Source organism: Globicephala melas, chromosome 7 (genome assembly GCF_963455315.2).
Source record: "Globicephala melas chromosome 7, mGloMel1.2, whole genome shotgun sequence".
NCBI lineage: Eukaryota > Metazoa > Chordata > Mammalia > Artiodactyla > Delphinidae > Globicephala > Globicephala melas.
This window is the reverse complement of record NC_083320.1, coordinates 4,879,000-4,900,492: the sequence shown is the minus strand read 5'-3', so window position 1 is coordinate 4,900,492 and position 21,493 is coordinate 4,879,000. Positions and strand designations below refer to the sequence as shown.

The following is a 21,493-nucleotide window of genomic DNA, read 5'->3' as shown; positions in this document are numbered from 1 at the left end:
CGTTTGGGGGAGCTGCGGGGCACAGGGACCGTGAATCACTGTGGATCCTCCTACAGCCAGATGCGCAGGTGCAGAGCGGGCCTCAGCCCGTCTGGTCCAGCGCGCATGCGCTCTGTACCCCGCCCCCGGCCCTCAGATGTGTTTCCCTCCGTCCGTTCTCCACGGAGTCTGCCCTCCTTTTTCGGTGTCGGCGGTGAGGGGGATCAAAATGAGAGTTTCTCCATTTTAAAGTTGGAAAGTTTTCTTCGGTTTTCGAAGTTTTGCTCTTTAAGCACGTGCATCTTGCCTGTGACGGAGTGCCCGGGGCGGAGGGTTGGGGGGAATGCGGGGCGGGAGCAGCCATGTGCGCATGCGTGCTCGCTTGCGGAGGCGACCTCCCCGCGGGCCGCCCCAGCCTCACGTGGCAGAGGCCCACCTGCGGACACTTCTTAGGGGTGCGGTGAGGTGAGGTGGGGTGGTTTGGGACGGGGAGTCTAGTTTCTGCTTCTCGGGCGCTGGGATGGCCCAAACCCCGGACTCTCGGAGGGAAGGTCCGCGTCGTCGAGGGGCCACTGTGGCGGAGAGCCAGGTGTGACTCCGGGGGGCAGGGGGCCGACACCCAGCCTCTGGGGCCGGTGGGGAAGCTCCACCAGCGAGGTTCGCGGGCTTCCAGTTATTCGGGGTTAGCTGGTGATTCTGGAAGGCCTCTGTGCCGAGGAGCTGAAGTGAGCGCCGGTGCTGGCGTGTTCCCCTCGAGACCACGAGTTCCGAAGCCCAGTGAGGGGTGACTGCCGCAGGCTCGGAGCCCAGAGCGTGGGAAGGTCGTTTGTCTCTGGAGGTGGCAGAGGGCGTGGCAGAGGGACCCGGAAGTGGACGTATTTCCCGCTGCCCAGGGGAGGCCTAGCAGTCCGAACCGGGGCGCTGAGGGGAGGTGCTTGAGGCACCTGGGCGTGGGCGGGGTCAGCCCCTGCCGCCTTCACGTGGCCACCCCCGTCCCCCCAGTGTTCCGGCGGGGCCCCTGGTGGTCTCTCGCTAACCCAGCGTGGTCTCTAACGCTCTCCGTCCGCCAGCTGCGCTGCTGTGTCTCCACCTGTGCGGAGCTGCCATCCAGTAGTTTGTGTCTAACCCGTGTGTGGTAGTTGAGCACCCTTCCCTTCCCTGTGAACTGTGAACACGGAAACACCATCCCCATGCTGTTCTATGTTTTCCTTCCAAGAACTGGGTTTCTCTTGAGGAGAATACAGATTCTCAGCCCTTGAATTTGCCAACGTGCTGGAGACCAGGCCCCTGATCAGCAGATACAATTCGTTTCGGTTTTGTGAACCCAACGAGAGAACAATTTCCGGGCTCTCTGTTTCTGGACTCGGTATCAGCGTGTTCCCAGGGAGAGAGAATTCCTGAATTTACACACAAAGCCTGCATTAAAATCCCACGCTTCTGAGCCACGAGTGATCCTGGCATTGCATGGAGGCTGTGTATTCTAACTAGAAAGGAACACGGGTTCTTAAGGATGGATATTTGAATCTGAGTTCAGTAGTTCTTTTAAAGTCCAGGAGTCCCTGGAGGCAGAGCCGCAGCCCACTCCTACTAAACACTCAGGGCTGCCCCCAGGGCCACAGCCTAGGGTGTATTTTTCCACAAGCGAAGCCCACGTCTGTTTGCCCTCCCCTCGCTCTGTCTTTCCCGCGTAACGAGATTTTTTGTGTGTGTGTGGCAGGTGGCAGATTCAAGAAAGAGATTGTTGTTGACGGACAGAGCTACCTGCTGCTGATCAGGGATGAAGGGGGCCCTCCAGAGGCACAGGTGAGTACTGCGCGCACACTGGTGACCCGCTTTCACCTGGGCCTCCTTGGGAAGGGTCTGACTCCACAGGTGCTTCTGAGAAGTCGGTCAGGTGCATACAAGAAAAGGTGAGAGAGAGGCCCCAGGAACATGCTTTCTGTACTGAGGTTTTTCTCATCCCTGAGAGACTAATTCCGTTGTTCCTTCAGACAGAAACCTGGAGGGAAGTTTGGGCTGTGTGGCTGATTTTCACTTTGCGTTTTTGTTTTTGTTTTGTTTTTGTGGTACGCGGGCCTCTCACCGTTGTGGCCTCTCCCGTTGCGGAGCACAGGCTCCGGACGCGCAGGCTCAGCGGCCATGGCTCACGGGCCCAGCCGCTCCGCGGCACGTGGGATCTTCCCGGACCGGGGCACGAACCCGTGTCCCCTGCATCGGCAGGCGGCCTCCCAACCACTGCGCCACCAGGGAAGCCCCACTTTGCGTTTTTTAAGAAGGAAGGAAGAGCAGAATCTGCACTGATTTGTCAACTCAGCTGAATTGACATCTGGAAGTGTATATAGCCCTTTTTTTCTACTTTTATCCTGTGTTTGATCTCTAGAGCAGTACAGTCATTTAGAAAGTTGGATGGGATTTGGAAATCTGAGCACTGCTGCCAGGCTGCCCACCAGGCTTCTCAGCCCGGATTATTCGCCGCTGCAAACCAGGATGCAGCACAGTGTGATTTCTTTGAAAGTTCCTTGAAAAAGGGTGTTGTGGAGGAAAAAAAAAACAGCATGAGTGTGGAAAACCTTTTTCTTTGGTTTACTTACTCTCCAGTTTATTACTGTACTTACATAATTTACTAGCTGAACACTTTGAAGGGACCGAGGGCTAGTAATAGTCAAGACCCATTAATGTGAACTTAATATTAAAAGTTTTCTCTGGCGTTCTTTCTTGAACTTATTACCCTTTGGTGAAAGTGCGACACAGGATTATTGGTGATTTAAGTGAACGATGTTGAATATGGAGGTTGTTAAAGTTCTAGAACTCCATACACGGAGGTGTATGCAGCGCTACAGAAAAATGGCGTGGATTTACCATGTTTTAGTGAGTCTAAAATGCCACTGGTTATAAGCTATACCAGTATTTAAAAGAAAAATGCTGTCAAACTGTGAAACAAAGCAGTCCATAAGGTATGTTCTGATAGCAAAGACGTTAGTTAAAGTGTGGAAAAGATTTGTTTTCGCTTTGCTGAAACAGCATAGTCGATGAGAGTAAGGAAACACTGAAGACATGTTAAACATGAAAAAAAGTAGGTTACGGAGCTGTGAGAGCTCGGGTTCAGCGCATGTCTGTTACTTTATACTTAAGCAGGACAGGGTGTGATGTCTGACACCGTCCTAGAAGGTTCATGATGGTGCTGAAGGCTCAATCACTTTTTCTGAGTGGTCCTTCGCCCGTGGGACGTCTGTCCTGCTATCACAAGGGTTCCCTCCGAGGCAGGTGGTAATAGGAGAATGACGTAGGTAAAGTGTGGGTGTCACCTGGGGTGATTTTCCGCTTCTCTAGCTCGTAAATGTTTTGGAGTGACCAGGGGCAATCTCACATGTAAAGAGCACACCTTAGCTCTGACATAAAGAATCTAAGAAGAAAGTTGAGAGACGTACAGAAGCGCATGTTGGAGCTGGTGTAGTGGCTTCAGACGCACTGCTGTCCCGGGATGCTGCCAGGGATGGGATGCTGGGGGGCCCAGGGCTGCAGAGACACGGCGCTTCCCCTGACGCCAGTCGTGGAGCAGTGAGCAGGCTGCCCTGGGCCAGAGTTTAACCGCAGTGAGACCAGTCTCGCAAGGAGCCCCAGGCCCACACTGGAGAGGGAACTCCAGCCCGAGGAATTCGGGGCTCGGAGCACTGCCCCACCCTGAAGTTTTCATCAGCCATGATTGCTGTTGGGGTTGCCTTTTTAATGAAAGTATTTTTGGGGGGTGGTTCTCTTATTACGAAGCTCAGGCCCAGTGTTCCCCACATCCCCAGACGGTGACATTAAAAATCCCAGGGGTTTTTCTCTCCAGTGGTATGTACCCTCTGAGAAGCATCTTTCCTCTAGGAAGCACGTATTCCTCTGGAATACATCTTTTCCGTAGCCTCAGATGCTTAGGACATGTGATGTCATTCGACACAGAATCATTTTCCTTCCTTTTAGTCCCTGATTAATTAAAGAATTGGCTTTTAAGAATAAAACAAAAAAACTTAAGGCCTGTGAGCAATAATGGAGCCCTTGTTGTAAGTTTCTTCTCGTGTCTGGAAAGCACACATATTGTGAATCGGTGACACTGGTTGAGCCCCCTGCCCCGCCACCTTCCCTGAGTGGTGCAGCTCACTTAATCCTCGAGGTGACCCTGGGAGACGATGCTCTGAGCGTTCCCGTCACCAAGGACGCTGACGCCCTGAGATCTCATGGCATCAGGGCACAGGCCGAGGTGGCCGGCCCACACCCCCGCCCCGCCGGGGGTAGAACTAGGGCCCCCAGGAGGTCTCTGTCTTGGCCCCTGGCCGTGCGTTTCCCTGAGGACCAGTCCCTTATTCTAGCACATACTTCCCACAGAAGCATCATTAGGCTAGAAGCTTACCCTGGTTAAAGTGCAGATTTCTGCTTTGAGGGGATGTCAAACAGAGCCTTTCAAAACTAGGCCGAGTGTACTCGGACATTCAAGGAAAAGAACTGTTTTCAAGTCACCACTCCTAGGCACATGGAAGCATAATGTTTGTTTCCACTATTGCAGATCATGTCATATAGTCTGCGAAGGTAATGACGGCTTCATGAGTGAAGTTGCAGGATTTTGTGGATACTGGTGTCCTATTAGGTGGTGTGAAAACTCTGCCAGTTAACGGGGTTTTTTGGGGTTTTTTTTTGCAGTTGGTGGAGAAGCCGCTGGGGTGGATGGGGGACACCTATGGAGTGCCCACTGCTTACTAGGCCCTGGGGCTCTCAGGATGCACCCTTGAGAGGATGTGGCCTGGTTTGCATTTCCTCTGCACGGAGGGTCAGGTGGTTGTCAGTTTTGGGAGGTGCGGGCTGGTCCCAGGGACCACAGGCATTCATAAGGTGCTCGTGGGCGTGGGGAAGCTGACTTCTCCCCGATTCTTGGGAAGAGAAAGGAAAACACATCTCAAGGTAGAGAAGGGGAGAAGGAGATGCCGTGTCAGCCTGAGTCCTGGGCCCTCAGGAGGCATCAGCCAGTCCCAAGGCTACTGGCCCCAAGTTCTCTTTCTCATTTAATTTCATATTTATCGTTTGAACTTCAGGTGTATTTACGTTTTGTTGCGTAAAATCTCCATTTGTAACTGAATACGCTTTTCATTTATGTGTGGAAGTCAGAGCTGAACCCACTAAAAATCTCACCAAACATTAGAGCTGATGCCTTGACCAGCAGAACTTACATGGGAGCTGCAGGTTCTTTTAGAGAAAGCATGTGGGGCATTTTTTTTTTTTGATTTTCACTTGGGTCTTTCATCAAAGAGAAGGGTCTCTGGCGCTAAGTCTCTTCCTCAGCGCCACCTCTGTGACCCTGGGAGCCCTGGGAAGCTGCTGAGCTTCCAGGACCCTCTCCTCTCTTGGCTCCAGCTTTACAAGACGGTTCTGGGTGTTCCACGAGATAACGTGTGCTTGAGGGTGTGGTTATTTGCCAGAGAGAGGATCTGATGTGAGTTCAGCTGGATGCAAGAAAAATGAGAATAAAATGACAGGAGTCAGGCCGTTGTGGGGTTTTCATTGTTTTCCCCTAAGTTTTGTGCATTGCTTTTGTTAATTTCTCCGGCAGTGAGTCATGATTTCCTTGAAGGGTGCTGGAATTAATCAGGGACGGCTGCTCTTTACAACACGAAGGCCTCACATGTTGAGGGAGTAGTTGGCCCTGGAGGTGGAGGATTTCTGAGCCGTGGGCACCCAGAGGAAGAGCCCCATCTCAGGGGTCCAGCACGGCTTCCTGGGCGGCCTTCTTGGGGAGTTTGGGGTGAAACAGGAAGCTGCAAGGCCACCCTCCGTGCCTATCTCCAGGTCGGCTCTGCTGTGCACGGGGTTTGCCTTCCATTGGCTGAGTCGGGCCAGAGGGTAGACACTCCCTTGGGGAAGGATGTCTGGTTTTACTCTGGAGACAGCGTGGCCTGGGTGGGAAGGGGCTGAGGGCCGTCACAGGTGTGTTGTGCGAGGATGAGAAGGGCGTTCGTGACGCCCCAGCGATGCGCTATAAGACGTCGGACGTGGCCCGGCTGGAGGCGTGTCTGCCGGCCTTTCGTCCTGTGTTCATGAAGGTGACCCCCTGCTGCTCCTTTGCCTTTCTCTCGTGAGCTCCTCACTCAATATCTCCTGCTCACCTGCCTTTCTTTTCTCCCCAGTTTGCCATGTGGGTGGACGCTGTTATATTTGTCTTCAGCTTGGAGGATGAGATAAGTTTCCAGACGGTCTACCACTACTACAGCCGGATGGCCAACTACCGGAACACGAGTGAGATTCCGCTGGTCCTGGTGGGAACCCAGGGTGAGTGGTGCCCGAGGGCAGGTTGTGCTTCTATGGCTCCAGCAGTTGAGCAGTAAGTGATTCCTGGCCTGTGTTTTCAGAGTGGAGGGGTTTGGAAACGGTTTAAAGAAGCAGTAATTTCCTACTGAAGGCTCCCTTTTTACAGTGAGCATCCGTGAAACTGACACTGTCACACTTCTGATTTGATTCCGTGGAGAAGTCACTTGGCAGCTTCAAAACAAACCCCCCCCCACACTCCCAAGTGCTCTGATTTCTGTATTAGGATATCTTAACTCTCTCTGTTACAAAATAATATATAAGCGCCCTAAAAGGTTATTTATGTTAACCTTTGTACCTTTAATACTGATTTCTGATATAATGCAGAGTTTTGTTTTAGTCTGCTCTATTTCTTAATGTCTTATGAGCTGTATCTCATTTTTAGCAGATCTCTTAGAAAGCATAGAATCTTACCATGTGGGTACGTTTTGTGTTTTTTTCTAGGACACTAAAACTTGGTCTTTTAGTAAAGTGACATCACTTACTATGCCCTTGATCATAGATTCATTGATGTGCTGGTACCTGCCACTGGGGACTTAACTAAGGGGTCATACGGAATGTTTTTAAAAGTCAGATGAAGGTTAACTTTAAAACTGCTTTGTCAGAAAAATGGGGAACTTAAAAAATATAATCATGTCAAGAAACACTGGATTTTCCTTTCATCTTTTGGTGCAGGTTCTGTTTCTGTTAATTCCTTTAGAATGAGCACATCTGGTCTGCCCTTGCATGCCCTGATGTAAGACTTTTCCAAATAAGAAACCAGCTGCGTCAAACAAGCAAGAACAATTAGCTGCGTGCGTGGCACCAGATCTAATATAACTGAGAGCTCTGGCGGGGTAATCCGCTGCCTTGGCAGGATAAGCCTGAATCGTGGAGTGGGTGTGTGTGTTGGGAGAAAAGAGTGTGGAATAAACTAAAGTCATCTGCTCAGGGTGCTAGATGTAAAACGTGAGGGTTGGGTTTTCATGGAGAGAACTTCATTGCCAATCCCCACCCCACCCCCTTTTTTTTGGCTGCATCGGGTCTTTGTTGCTGTGCACGGGCTTTCTCTAGTTGCAGTGAGCTGGGGCTACTCTTCGTTGTGGTGCGGTGGCTTCTCTTGTTGTGGAGCACAGGCTCTGGGCACACGGGCTCAGTAGTTGTGTCTCATGGGCTCTAGAGCGCAGGCTCAGTAGTTACAATGCATAGGCTTAGTTGCTCCACGGCATGTGGGATCTTCCCGGCCCAGGGCTCGAACCCGTGTCCCCTGCATTGGCAGGCGGATTCTTAACCACTGCACCACCAGGGAAGTCCCCCCTCTTTTTTTTTTTTTTTTTTTTTTTAATAGCATATATGTCGTGGCCAGCGGTCACACACCTGAAACCTTTAGAGCAGAGGTGGATTTAGACCAACATGGGACGTGAGAGGTTTTTTATGCCCAGTGCGCCCTCTAGTGGTCACTGGGAGACAAGGCACGCCAGTAAAAAGCCCTTGGTTCTTGTTCGGATGTGCAGAATTGGCATATTTGAGTTGGCCTCCTGAAAATTCTTAATACGTAATATTTTATAGTGGGCAGCTCGTCTAAAGAAGACCTTGCTTCAAGCTGCCTTGAAATCGACATCGAGGCAGTTAATTTCCAGTAAGCGCCTCTTCCTGCAGGCCCACCGAGGGCATTTCTGAGCCAAAGCAGGGTCTGTATGGGCAGCTCCTTGCCAGCCGCCTGGGTTCAGGGGATCTGTGTTCAGGATGCAGAATGCCTTTCTGCGGTGGACTCACCGGGATAAAGGGCAGGTAGGTTTTCAATCCAGGCCAGAAAGGTAATTTTGATCAGTTTGTTGTCTTTCCTACACAGCAGTGTTTTGGGTAGTAGGGGTGGCGAGTCTGGGGTCCCTGCACGGGGCCGTGCAAACCCCGCATCACTCGCTCCAGGCCGCTGTTGACCTTGACGCTACCAGGCCTTGAAGGGAGGAAGTCTCGTAAGGCAGTGGGGGCATCCGTGGGCACACCAGTGTCCAGTGCGTGGTTGCTTTTGTTCCTGATGTTTCCACATGTGGCCAGTTTTCCTGAGGTCCTGCTGGGATTGCAGATGCATATCTCTCCCTGCTGCGGACCTTGGAGATAAGTACAGCCTCTGTGTCTCCCGCCCCAGCTGAAGGAAGGCACGTCTTCACCTCCCACCAGGATGGTGGATGGTCTGTGTCTCAGGGAGGCCTGGGGATGGCTCCACAGAGGCTCTGGGGAAGCCCTGATGTGGAGGAACCGGCCCCCTTTTATTCCCTCTAGTTTTATAAGCGTCTGTCGATTGAGGGCCATGTACCTGCAAGGTACACCTGGGAGCTTGCACCCAGCGAGCACCTGGGAGCACTGCTGGAGAGCTTGTTCCCTGTCCCCTCATATTCATTTGTGAGACCTGTTTGGACTTCAGCAAAGCCATGTCCCAAAGGAGCAGGACAGGAATATTATCAATTAGGGACAGTCCTCACCTGAGGGCCCCTCGTGGTCATCAGCCAGACCTCTGATTCCCAGAGCACCCTGGAAGCCCCCGTGGCAGGAAGGTGGAGTGAGTGTGGGCTTCTGGAAGGTTCCACCCATAGGTACCATTAGCTCGTTTCGCTTTCTGTGAAGCCACGCTTGTCCTGATGCTGTACAGGCTGCGTGGGGTGCCAGAGACAATGGCTGAGGGGATCTCAGGTTTCCCTCCCAGCTGGTCGGGGCTGGTGGCCTCGAGATGGGAGATTATGGGATGGAGAAGATAGAGAAGAATTAAGACAATTCCTGAAGGGTACGTGGGGTGTGGGGCCTTACCCAGAGGTGGGAGGACATGTTCTCTCCCGGGTACCATCGGGGAGCTGGAGGATGTTCCTTAGAGGACCAGGTGATGGTGTGATGTCTCTTAAACATCTGTTTTAAAGACTGGAAGATCACCTTGATTGGAGGGCGAAGCCCGAGCTGTAAAAAGATGCAGAGTCACAAGAGGAATGAAAAACAAGACCAGACGAGCATTCACGTGTGGGGCCTGCTTCTGACACGCGACAGTGCGTCTTGGAAGGAAGCTGAGATGGGACAGAAACGAGTGGGCACCCACCGGGGAAGGAGGGCCTGGGGGATTACGGCGTCAGGATAAATCTGACGCGGGATTCATGCTCTGTGGCGTGTATTTTCTAGTTTATACCAAAGCACTGGAAAATTCTGGGTCTCTAACTTTTTTTCTACTGTTTTCTTAAAAGATGTTTACACCTTAAAAAAAAAAAAACTTCTTTTCCTTAAGTGTTATGAAATCCAAGTCACATTTCTTATTCTGTAAGGTAAGAAGACAGGACGAGATAGTGTTTGAAGAAATCCCTCTAACAGGCCCTGCCAGGGAATGTTCTGGAACATCTGTTTGAGGTGGCTACGGTCATTGTCAGGAGAAGGGTCCTGAATCATAGTTTCTCTAGGAGTAATTCAGAACTATCAGTTAAACCTATTCCTTGGGACTAGGAAAAAAAAGAAAAAATAGGGAGTAAGGAGAAGAGAAAGAGGGGGAAAAATCAATAAATTATTCCCTCAAGATGTCCCTTTTGTTTACTACTTCCAGGAATTTGAGTGCCTCAGGCACTTCCTGTGCAAAGCAGACGTTTAAAAGGTTGTCACTGTCTTGTGTGACTTACACTGCTTTTCCCTGGACTAGTACAGAAAATGCCAGTGGCGGGTTTTTGGTTAAAGAGATGTTGAGCGTTTCGCATAACTCAGGAGCTTTCGTGCCCTCGGGGAAAATGCCACGTCAGGAGCAGCCCTGTGAAGTGTGTGTCCTCGCAGGGTAGCACGCCGGCCGGAACGTCTCAGCCCGTCCTCTGGTCCTGTGTGCGGGGCGTGTGGCTGCCCCCCAGTTACTCAGTAGTAACAGAATGAACGGGGAGAGGGCCTCGTGGATGCCGAGCTGAAAGAAAAGAAGGGCTGCATTTCTTTTTATTAGGAGACTAGTGGCCGGTGCCTGACATGTGTTTCGCGGCTCAGACGCCCCCATCTGTACACAGGTCCTGAAGGAGGTGAGGGGTGTCTCCCAGCTGAGCCATCTTTTTTTTTTCTTTTTGATGACGACCACTTTTAAAGTCTTTATTGAATTTGTTACAATATTGCTTCTATTTTATGTTCTGGTTTTTTTTTTGGCTGCGAGGCATGTGGGATCTCAGCTCCCCGACTGGGGATCGAACCCGCACCCCGTGCCTTGGAAGGCGAGGTCTTAACCACTGGACTGCCAGGGAAGTCCCCCACCCGAGCCACCTGTTAAGAGCCAACGTGGTTCGCACACTAGTCTGCGACACCCCCTCCAGTGCCCCAGGCCCCCTCCCACTCCTGCCTCGCCCTTGGGTCCCCCTTAAATGCTCGGCGCTCTGCCGCCCCCTGCCCCAGGCACCCTCCCCCACCCGCCACCTGCTGCAGGTGTGGCTTCTCTGACCCCTGCCCTGTGACCCAGCTCCTACCCTACGTCCCATCCTACACCCATCGTCCTTCCTCATTTGTGTCTTACTTATCTTCTGCCTCCCTCCCCAGCTGACCTAATGTCCCCTCTGTGAGAGCACAGAGTTTTGTTCCCTGGGGGGCATCCCCGTGCCTAGAACCGGGCCAGGCACCCAACAGGGCTCCGTGAGCGCGTGTCCAGCGGGCAGACGGAGGGCGTGCGTTCCCCGGGTGCCGTGTGCCGGGGTCGCCACACGTAGCGACCGTGTGGTTTTCCTTGTTAAAGCATTGTCCTCTGGAGCCACATTGAACTCGCACCCTTTCCTTCTGGTCTTCGGGGACATTCTTTTATTTCATATTCAGAAGCAGGATCCTCTGAAACGCCTGATCGTTGTGGTGTCTGGGATGATTATGTCGGGGATAAACGGTGTTTTGAAAACTCCAGGTCCTGAAAAGAATCCCAGCAGTGCTGAGCGTGGGGCAGGTTTTGAGCTCCTGGGGGCCGTGAGTGGTGGGACGTCCCCAGGCCGCTCGTGGTCACCATGTCGCCGCTTCTTGTCGGTCTGTTGCAGATGCCATCAGCTCCACCAACCCGCGGGTCATCGACGACGCCAGGGCGCGGAAGCTCTCCAGCGACCTCAAGAGGTGCACGTACTACGAGACGTGCGCCACGTACGGGCTGAACGTGGAGAGGGTCTTCCAGGACGGTAAATACTCGTGCTGTGCCTGCAGCATCCATTCACCTCACACCGGTCACTGGTCCACGTGGATGACGTGACCCCGAGCGCTCCCTACAGGGAGGGGGACCCTCAGCCCCGGGTCGCGTTCAGGGGGTGCGCTGAGCGTCCACCCTGAAACAGTCCTGTGTGTACCACTGGTGACCTCTTTCTGCACAGGATGAAGCATTTCTCAAACGGTTGTTTACGCACAGGACGTGTCAGACATACACACGCATCATTTCTGCTTCACTGCAGATGCTCACTCTTTATTCAGCCCCATTTAAAAAAAAAGGTTTAAATATTTCATGCTGGCTTTGGAGGAGAGTAAGCAGAAAAGAGAGTCAAGTTTGGCCAGAAGTAAGTACGCCTTAGGGCCGCTGGCTGGGAGTGAGCGCCAGCATTTGGGAACTGTGTCTTTGCCTCCTTCTTGATCCCTCACCTCCAGGACAGCCGCCCCTCAGGTGGGAAATTCTCCTGCCGGAGCAGAGGTCCCCCCTTACACAACTGTGATGGCAGACGTCAGGCCTGGAGGGCGGGGGAGAGAGCAGGTGGGGATGAGAGGGAAGCGGGGGGGTGGGGTCTGTAGCGCGGAAGGTGGTCTCTGGCCTAGTGGGGTCGGGGAGGGTCTGGGGTAGGTTAGCATCAAAGACCCGGGAGAAGGATGCTCCCGGCAGAGGGTTCTGTTTCTGATGGGCCTCATGGGGCTCCTAGGCCCCCTCCTCTTCTGGGTTAATCTGGTTTAGACCTACCTCTGCATCCCCAGCTCTGTGCCGGGGCTCGTTGGGGGCTGAGCAGGGCAGCCAGGCTCGGTCTCCTTGGAGGCTGCCCTTGCTCCTGGGGTCGTGGAGGCCTTGCCCTGGGGAGACTGTTAATGCCAGGAAGAGTAGTAATGATGGGGTGCTCCCAGCACTTCCCCAAACCGGGCAGGTTATGCTTTTTTTTTTAAATGTCCAAACGAGCTTTCAGAGAAAATTATAGGAATTGCACACTCGCGCCATTTTATTAAATTTCAAAGATTGTGTCCATTTTTTAACTTTGCGTTTTCTTCCACTTTCCTTAGCAGCCAGTCCTTTCCTAAGCTTGCCGTCTCTTTCCTCTCATCCGCCTCCTGGATAATTATCAGCCTTTTCTATTTTTCAGTACATTTATCCTACTTAGTCCCTATACGTCACATTCCCCTCCCAGCTCAGGAGTCTGCCGAGAACAGCCCCCAGTCCCCAGGGCTCTGCGTCCCCTTTGTCCTTTATCGCACGTTTACGTGGGCCTCCTCAGGCCCTGCCCACCTGTGCTCGGGAGCAGACCCCACTTAAAAGCCGTTCAGGGCCAGTATCTGCAGCTCCTTGAACGTTAGTGACACCGTGAAGGATGACGCAAGGAAGCCTGTGGGGCTCTCCCGAGGGGTGGGCTCCAGTGGGCGAGGTCGCCGTTTGCCCCAATAGTGGAAACCCCTGTGATGGTTAAAGTGGAGTATTAACAGATGAAAGGTCTGCAAACTAGGGCCCAGGGGCCAAACCTGGCCAACAGCCTGTTTCTATAAACAGACTTTTCTGTTTACAGGCTGCGGGAGGGGTGGGCTGGGCTGCTCTTGGGTGTTGCCGCAGAGTTGAGTGGTTCCAGCGGGACCTTTTGGCCAAGAAAGCCTGAGGTACTCTGTGGCCTTTTACAGAAAGTCTGCCCATCCCTGACGTAGAGGATCGGCATTTAGTTGCGTGGATGAGTTTCTTCTCCACAGTGATTGCTTTCCTTGTACGTTGATGGAGGTTTGCAAATGTGAACTTCCCATAAATAAATGAACCCCTCTTACACATAGTAAACTAACTAGTACTCGGGGATGACAAGGTATGGAGCTTCCCTGCCCAGCACCCAGGGAATCCGAGGCAGTGGGCAGGGGCCAGTGTGCAGGGGCCGCTTCCCTGTCATCCTCAAGCTGGCAGCTGGCAAGGGGAGCGTGAGGAAGAACCTTTCCAAAAGTCGTTGGTTAAAATACCAGTGTTTCCTTGCTGTGACGGCGCCTCAGTGATTCCACAGGTGAACCATATTACACTCGAAGTGTGAGTTTTCACAGGCCTGCGAGATTTCCAGAACATTTTGCTATAACTTTAGAAACGATACCTTCCCGTTGAGTATTTGGATTGTACAAAGTCTGCATGATACTGCAACTTCTGTGACTGTTGTGATTTTATTCTTAAAATATTTCTATTTACGTGAAGGTTAAGTTTCTAAAATAAGATTGCGGTTACTCTGCATATTTTCTGTGGTAATTAGATGGTAAACCTTTTTATTTGTTAATCGTAAACTCTTGAATTGTTAGTGGTGAAAGTCGTGGCTCACCGAATGGGGAATATACTCAGTACTTGGAAATCATTAGCAATAACCATCCATTTTAATCTTCAAGGGAAGAAAAGAAAAAAAAAAAACCAACTTGGAAGGTTTATGGCTAAAGAACTCAGGGCTCAGAAAGGTCAGGTACCTTGACCACAGGTACTCGCGTGGATTGGACCCCAGTCTTGGGAGCCGGGAGCCTAGAGCCTTAACCATTTTGTCATTAAAACAGAGCATCTGGGTCCTGCCCACATACCCGGGGCAGGCTGGGGGCAGGGTACACTTTCACTGCACAGGTTCACTGCCCACTCACGGACTCGGTATATCTGGATTTCTTTTTTTGACTTCAGGGCTTTCTCTATGCCCTAGGGCTTACTTTTATTTGTGTACTTTTTGTATCTTTGCATGGTAGAAAATTTTATTAAAAAGCATGTGACTTCTGTGTAACCATTAGCTTATCGATCAAAGAAGCATCCAGACCCGGTGTGTTACCCCAGCTCCGACCTCCACCTGCTCTTGCAGGCCGAGCTCCCGATCAGCTGGCTGCCCAGCTCTGCTTTGTACGAGACCAGGGACCTTAGTCTTTGCTTCTCTAAGTGTCCTAACACAGAAGACAGAATGTGAAAATAGTGGAGAAACAGGATGGTTTTGCTGGTGTCGTCACGTATCTCCTGGAAGGTGATTCAGGAGGGAGGTTCTCTGTTCGCTTCTCGGTATCAGGAGGAAGCGAAGTAGGTTGGTGGTTGCGTTCGTTCATTCATTCCCTTCGTTGAGCCCCAGCCTTCCTCATGCCTGGAAGCACAGTCAGGGCCCCCGTCCTGGTGAAGTGAAAGTCCAGCAGGGAAGATAAACTTAGAACAGTCACCCAGAAATGCAGGCGACATCTTGCCTGGGGGCGGAGAAGAGGTAGTGCCGGACTAGGGTGCTTTCCGTCGCCCCTGCTTGACAGCCTGGGGTCACCCTCTGCTTCTTAGTTTGTGTAGCTTGTGGAGAAGAAAGATCTGGCCTGCACAGGGGGTTCCTGTAAGTCAGATTCGCCTTTTGAGAATTAATACACTCATTGCTTTTTACTTAATCTGGGCAGCTAATCTGGCTTGGGGCCTGGTTGCCCATCTGTTTGTCTGGGTTCCCAGAAGGGCCCTCGGGGCGTTCTGGGGCCCTGTGGGCTGCCCGGGGCCCACCCCATGTCTCTCAGTCCCATTCTGTGCTGTTTTGTTTGCCCCTGGCATGTCTGGGAGAGGAACTGCAGGCTGTTGTATTTTTAATATTACAGTGATTTCTGTGTTTGGCATTCAGTTTTTTGAAAGTCCCTGGTCATTTGTCCAGATTAGGGCCTGGATACATGCAGAAACAGGATTGCAGCAAATAAAGTTCATTCTCGGCAGGTATCATTTCTCTGGTGCTGTAATTTTTTTTTCTTCCTTTTTTTTAAAAAAAGAAAAGTGTCACTGTCTATAAAGGAACCAGGTCTGAGTGGCCAGAGCCCTTGCAGTGAGCACGTCTTTCATGGCGTTCTAGTTCCGCCTCTGGGCAGGTAAAGGAAGGTGGTGTTGCTGGTGGGAGTTTTCAGGCGAGACGTTCAGTGATGAGCTAAAATAAACACCGCTTCACGACAAAAGTAAATCCTTCCCTCAGAAGACCAAGCAGAGCTTAAAGGTAGTGAAAAGTCATTGGTGTGGGTGGTGAAAGTGCCCCTTGGAGGGTTACATGCGCCGTCTTGGGGGCAAGAAAGTCTTCACGATAGAGCAGCCATGATTTTAGTTTCCTGGGGTTGGGTTTTGGAAATTGTGGATTTTAGTCACTCTTGGAACACTTTTAAATATCTCACCTTCTATCGGGTGTCCGTGTTTGTAGCTTGTCTTGCCGAGAGTGGCAGTGGTGTGTCATGGACGTGCGATGAGCATAGTGATTTGTGTCACAGAACAGTTATCTCAGCCTAGGGATGAGGGAGGATCCGTTTGTTTGTTTTGGCGTTTTGTGGAAGAGAGCTGATGGACCTCTAAGGTTTTGGCGGTATATTTTACAATTTTTAAATTATGGCATCTGGCTTGCATATTTTCAAGATCTCTGATACCTAAAGAAGAGTGGCTTCCCTTTATACGGAATGCGACGTAGAACCAGCTGGTGGTACAGAACACCATCTTGGCTTTCCCTTATCTAAGCTGCTTTATGCCCTTCCCCTCCCTCCTTCCCTCCCCCGCCCCCAGAATGAGTTGATGCAAATTTATGTGAATCGTAAACAGTATTGTTTTACGTATAGGATGTTGTATTATCCCTCCCAGCATCAGTTGTACGCAGAATTTAATATTCTTGCACATACATTCTAAAGTTGTAGTCATTTGTTAAATCCTGATTCAGAGCATCCTATTGTACACATTAAGGCATACTCCCCACTAAAGGTTTAACTTCTTAAGCTTCTATTCATTGAACAGTAGGAAACCTACCTGCAAGATTCTGCTCTGACAGTAATTGGTGGACCAGCTCAAGATCCGTATAGACCAAGATGTAGATAAATTGCAGATTGCCATCCTGCTTCATTCCGCCCAAGGCTGCTGGATTTTGTCACTGGGTTGTTTGTCAGGGGTGGTTCCGTCATCTCACGTGGGAGACCTTCTGCTCTAGGACGGGTCTGCTTTATTTATATTAACAGAAACGATTTAGTTTTAGGTACGTGTGGTTGGCAAAGCTGGGCAGTAGCATTTGAAGGTCGCTGTCTGCCTCTTGCTAGACCTTCTGCTTTACTGAGGGTTCCCTTCAGCTGTCCTGGGGGTGGACGTTTATCTATAGCAGCCCCCCTCCTAGGAAGACTCATGGCAGTCTTTCGACACCATCACCCAGCTCTTTCTTTCTTTCTTTTTTTTTATTTTTATTGGGGTATAGTTGCTTTACAGTGTTACGTTAGTTTCTGCTGTACAACGAAGTGAATCAGCTCTGTGTATACATACATCCCTATATCCCCTCCCTCTTGGACCTCCCTCCCACCCTGCCTCCCCGTCCCACCCATCCGGGTCACCACAGAGCACCTAGCTGAGCTCCCTGCGCTATACAGCAGGTTCCCCTCAGCTATCTGTTCTATACACGGTGGTGTATATATGTCAATCCCAATCTCCCACTTCATCCCATCCCAGCTCTTCAGATGTGTGCTGCAGTGAACATTCTGGAAAATGCTTTCGCAGAAGCTGTTCTACTTGGGTTTCACGCCTGCTGGGGGTGGGCTCCCTCATGCCGAGGCCCGAGCCCCGAGAGATCGCACACCTGCCCGGGTCCTGTGGTGCCGCATGCAGCCTCAGTGTGCTTTCCAGCCTTTGCTTCCAAAGACTGAAACCCTGATGTACAGAGAATCCCCTTTCACGTGAAACGTCTGCAGCGGCTTGGCCCTAATTACAGGAGTGTCCAGTACAAGGGTAGCTGTGTTAATGAGCCCAGTTGGTGGAACCTAATTGCATGTGTTAGGGCATCATTAAGTGTAAGCAATCTTCTGGGCTTTTCTCCCCAGTGTGGCATCATCTGGCACCGTTTTGGTTTTTTTTTTTTTTTGCGGTACGCGGGCCTCTCACTGTTGTGGCCTCTCCTGTTGCGGAGCACAGGCTCCGGACGCAGGCTCAGCGGCCATGGCTCATGGGCCCAGCCGCTCTGCGGCACGTGGGATCCTCCCGGACCGGGGCACGGCCCCGCGTCCCCTGCATCGGCAGGCGGACTCTCAACCACTGCGCCGCCAGGGAAGCCCCATCTGGCACCGTCTTGTCTTGCTTACATCACAGTCTTCTGTTCCTCCTGCTGAGGGATGTGTCAGGCCTATTCCATTCTTTCCTGGAACCAGCTTACTTTTCACCGGCGGGGTGGCCTATGTTGTTATCTGTGGTATTGCTGTTGTTTTTCTACTATTTTTATTATGTTAGAGGTCAGATTGGAGCCAATTTATTGTTATTTATATATATATATGTTTTCTTTTCCAAAAGAGTACTTTCAAAGATAAGATTTTTCATGTTCAAAAGCAAGCCATGTGTGTCCATTTGGCATTTAATATATACTGAAAAGGTGAACTAATGAAGTCATTAAGTGTCATTAAGTATCTGTTAATATGTATTTTTTATCATTTATAATGATGACTGATGTTTATGTCGCAGTTTAAGCTAAGGGCTTACGGTGTAAGGTAGTAGATGAATGAGGCCTGACTTGTAGTTGGAAGCCACGTTCTCTGAGGGGTTGGCTTCCTGAAGTCACATCGTTCGGCTGGTGTCAGGCCCGCGTGTCCATATCCTGTTTTCACTGCACCTCTGTGCCCATCACTGTCACTGTGCCCACACCCACCCCGCCCACTCTCACTGCCCTCTTTGCAGTGGAAAGTTGTATGCGCAGGACTTCCTGGGACAGATGGTTGGTTAGTGTGTATTAGGATGGGGCAAAAAAGGTTCAGCTGCTTAAATTACACTTTTTAAAGGTTTTTACTAGTTTAAAACTTCCCAAGAACAGGGATGACGTGAAAAAAGTTACCTACCTAAGTCTTACGTAGCACTCACGTGGTGATGCTAAGGTGGGGGACAAAAGAAAAGGAAAACAGTCATCAGGTTCCTCTCAAGTTAACTGGTTAAGTCTTACAAGGCGGTCTTCACCCTGGTTTTGCAGCTGCCCTGATGTCATCATTAACCACAGGTGTCTTTGGCTGTCACTGCCTGGTAGCTTTTAACATGGTCTCATTCCCTGGAAATTAGAATCTGCAAGTTGTTTCCAAAAGAGCCATACCTGGCCCATCGCGGATCATCTCTCACCAAACTGAAAATATCCCGAGCGCTAAGTAGACTTTTGATTGAGCCTGTGAGTGGAGGGGGCGTGGAGTGATTAGGGATGTGTAGGCTTGGGGAGGTGGTTCTCCTTGTGCCGTAACCCTCGTGTATGTTTGGGTGAGAAAGTGTGTAAATGATTTATAGTAACTATTTTTATGAAACACGACGTTGCCAGTCCTGGCTTATATATGCATTTTCAAATGCAGTGAATTTCTTAACCAGGGAAGCGTTCTCTGTAACAGGGTTAAATCACACATCGAAGTAATGAATGAATGCCAGAAGTAACATAGCAACACTTGGTGTAGTAAACTGTATTCTCAGAGGTAACAAAAACAAAAGAAAAACAGAAGAACTTTTGAGTTACTTTACTGTTCTTAGAAAAAAATCTTTGAGCTCAAAAGTTCTTAGGGGTGGGGAGCCCGGTGCGTCTGGCACGTGATCTGTAACCAGATCTTCCAAACACGGTGAACAGGTAGGGAGTGTATCAAGGTGAGACCAGTGACTGGGCTGCACTGAGCAATCCGGGGCTAAGAGGTGATGAACCTTGAATAACTCAGGTGTTTTAAAACATGATTATTGTCACCAGTATGAAATCAGCTCGTTCCTCATTTGGAGTCTCTTTGCCTAGAAGTTGCCCTTTTTAAGAATTTATCTCCCATCATGTTCAGTGGACCCAGAGGTCCACTGATAATTCCTTTTAAAGAGGAATTATCTCCTTGGCATATTGACTGATTTGCTTAAAATCACTTACCCAAAATGACAATTTTTAGGTAGGGGGGGATTTCTAAATTATCAGTGTGGTTCATACTCCACAGACTGCAGCTACTGGCCTTAACAATACGGAATCAGGTGTGAAATGATAATTCTTAAACTGGTTTCCGATGTGAGTAGAAGGAACCATTGCAAGGAGAGGCATTTTAATTCTTTTAAAAAATAACATAGAAGTCATGTGAAAATCTTTATCAAGATTGATGATATTATAAACAGCGAGAGACGGTGAGCCATCTTCTATCTCTTGGTGTCGTGGGATGTTGTGTTGATAGAGGCTTGGATCTTTCCTGGCGTTTTCTTACCCTGAGTCTGGACTTGTCATGCTGTGCTTCCCCTGGGAGCATTGAGTGGGTCCCAGTGTTCGTGTAAGTGTACAGAAATGCCTGAGTTAACTCTCACACTACCAACACGAGGCCATTAAACACACTATTAGTAAATGTGCTGTGTTTTGATTTTCACGTTAAGAGCCTATCTTTTGCTCAGAGAATTAATTATATCAGTGCCATAGAAAATGGTTCTTTTAATACTTTGCCGCACTGTGGCATCAGAGCTGTGTTTTGCCCCAGGATTCCTCTTAATGACTTTAGCCAGCTTGAATTAGCTTGATGTATCATTAATGCATACAAATGGCTTTTATTTTTGTTCCTAATCAGTTCTTAATGCCACGGCATTCTGCTCTTTCTAATGTTTTTAAGATGATTAAACGGTGATGTATTTTTTGACCTATTTAACCCTCCACAGAGTCTCTGATCAAAAGAATATGAAGATGTTACTTAATTAGGATAGTGAGAAATTGTTACGATCTGTAGCTGATGTTTCCAAGTTATTTTGGAGTCTTCTATTTATTTTATAACATTTTTTTCCCTTATAGGACATAGCCAGATTTTTTTTTATTGAAGTGTAGCTGATTTACAATGTTGTTTAATTTCTGCAAAGTGATTCAGTTATATATATATTCAGTTATTTATGTATTCAGTTATATATATATATATTCGGTTATATGTATACACACACACACTTTTCTTTATGTTCTTTTCCATTATGGTTTATCATAGGATATTGAATATAGTTCCCTGTGCTATACAGAAGGACCTTGTTGTTTATCGATTCTGTATATAATAGCTCACATCTGCTAATCCCAACCTCCCACTCCATCCCTCCCCCCACTGCCCTCCCCCTTGGCAACCACAAGTCTGTTTTCTGACATAGCCAAGATTTTGAGTAACCTATACTCATTGAGGAACTACCCACTACCCACTAGGTTAGCAGCACCAAATTGGTTCCGTTCGTGAAAGACAAAAGTAATCCTCAAAGGAGGTTGACTTTTAGTTAGTTGTGAGATGCTCTGATACGAGAAAGCATAGCTTCTCTCCGTGGACTTGGGTGTTTTTTACATGCCGCTTGCCAGCTGAACCTGGCCGGACACTGGCTCCAAGAGTGAGTGGGGGAGCCAGGCCTGGAGCAGATGGTGGGTCCCCCAAAGACCAGGCTCTGGAGTCTGGGGCTGGTTTGTGCATTTAGTGCAGAGCCATTGGACATTTTGTGAAGAGGGGAATGATGCATTAGCACCTCTGTCAGCGATCATCCCTGATTTGGGGAAAAGTAAACTGTGAAAAGTGGATTGTAAATTTGTCTACAAGAGACACGGATGTAAAAGCTTTGATGAGTAAGTTGGGTTTTGTGAGACTTGCCAAAGAAAAGAGAGAGATGGTTTTTAAAGGTTATGAAATATGGAAATAAATACCACCCGGAAGACCCCCGCCCACTGGCTATTATCATTAAGGCCTGGGAAGGGGGCTGTACATGGACGCCCATGCGTTTGAAAAATGGATTCTCGGGCATTCTGATATTTCACAACCTTCTTCACAGAAATACTTTTTCTACAAAATAGTTTCTAATTTTTGCACTGCCTTCGTTGAGTGGCTGTGACAACTTTTGGGCCCAGTCCTCTATTAGGCACTTTGTGACCCGCTCCCTCCATTTATTTGTTGTTTTAGAATTAATGCTTCAGTGGTTGGCTCTTTGCCTGAAGCTGCATCTCCACCCGTTATCATTTCTTTTCCTTTTTTTTGCGGTACGCGGGCCTCTCACTGCTGTGGCCTCTCCCGTTGCGGAGCACAGGCTCCGGATGCGCAGGCTCAGCGGCCATGGCTCACGGGCCCAGCC

The 21,493-nt window shown here is 49.8% G+C and overlaps 1 protein-coding gene across 14 annotated transcripts in view; it reads left to right on the top strand.

The window, feature by feature from the left end:
• Nucleotides 1-21,493, top strand: part of AGAP1 (ArfGAP with GTPase domain, ankyrin repeat and PH domain 1) — a 560,573-nt gene that overhangs the window by 213,496 nt on the left and 325,584 nt on the right. For all 14 annotated transcript variants that reach the window (XM_060301680.1, XM_030865641.2, XM_030865522.2 and 11 more), the window contains 3 exons: nt 1,697-1,782; nt 6,135-6,276; nt 11,304-11,438. In XM_060301680.1, coding sequence (XP_060157663.1) covers nt 1,697-1,782; nt 6,135-6,276; nt 11,304-11,438 — 363 coding nt within the window. The remainder of the gene's footprint in view (nt 1-1,696; nt 1,783-6,134; nt 6,277-11,303; nt 11,439-21,493) is intronic.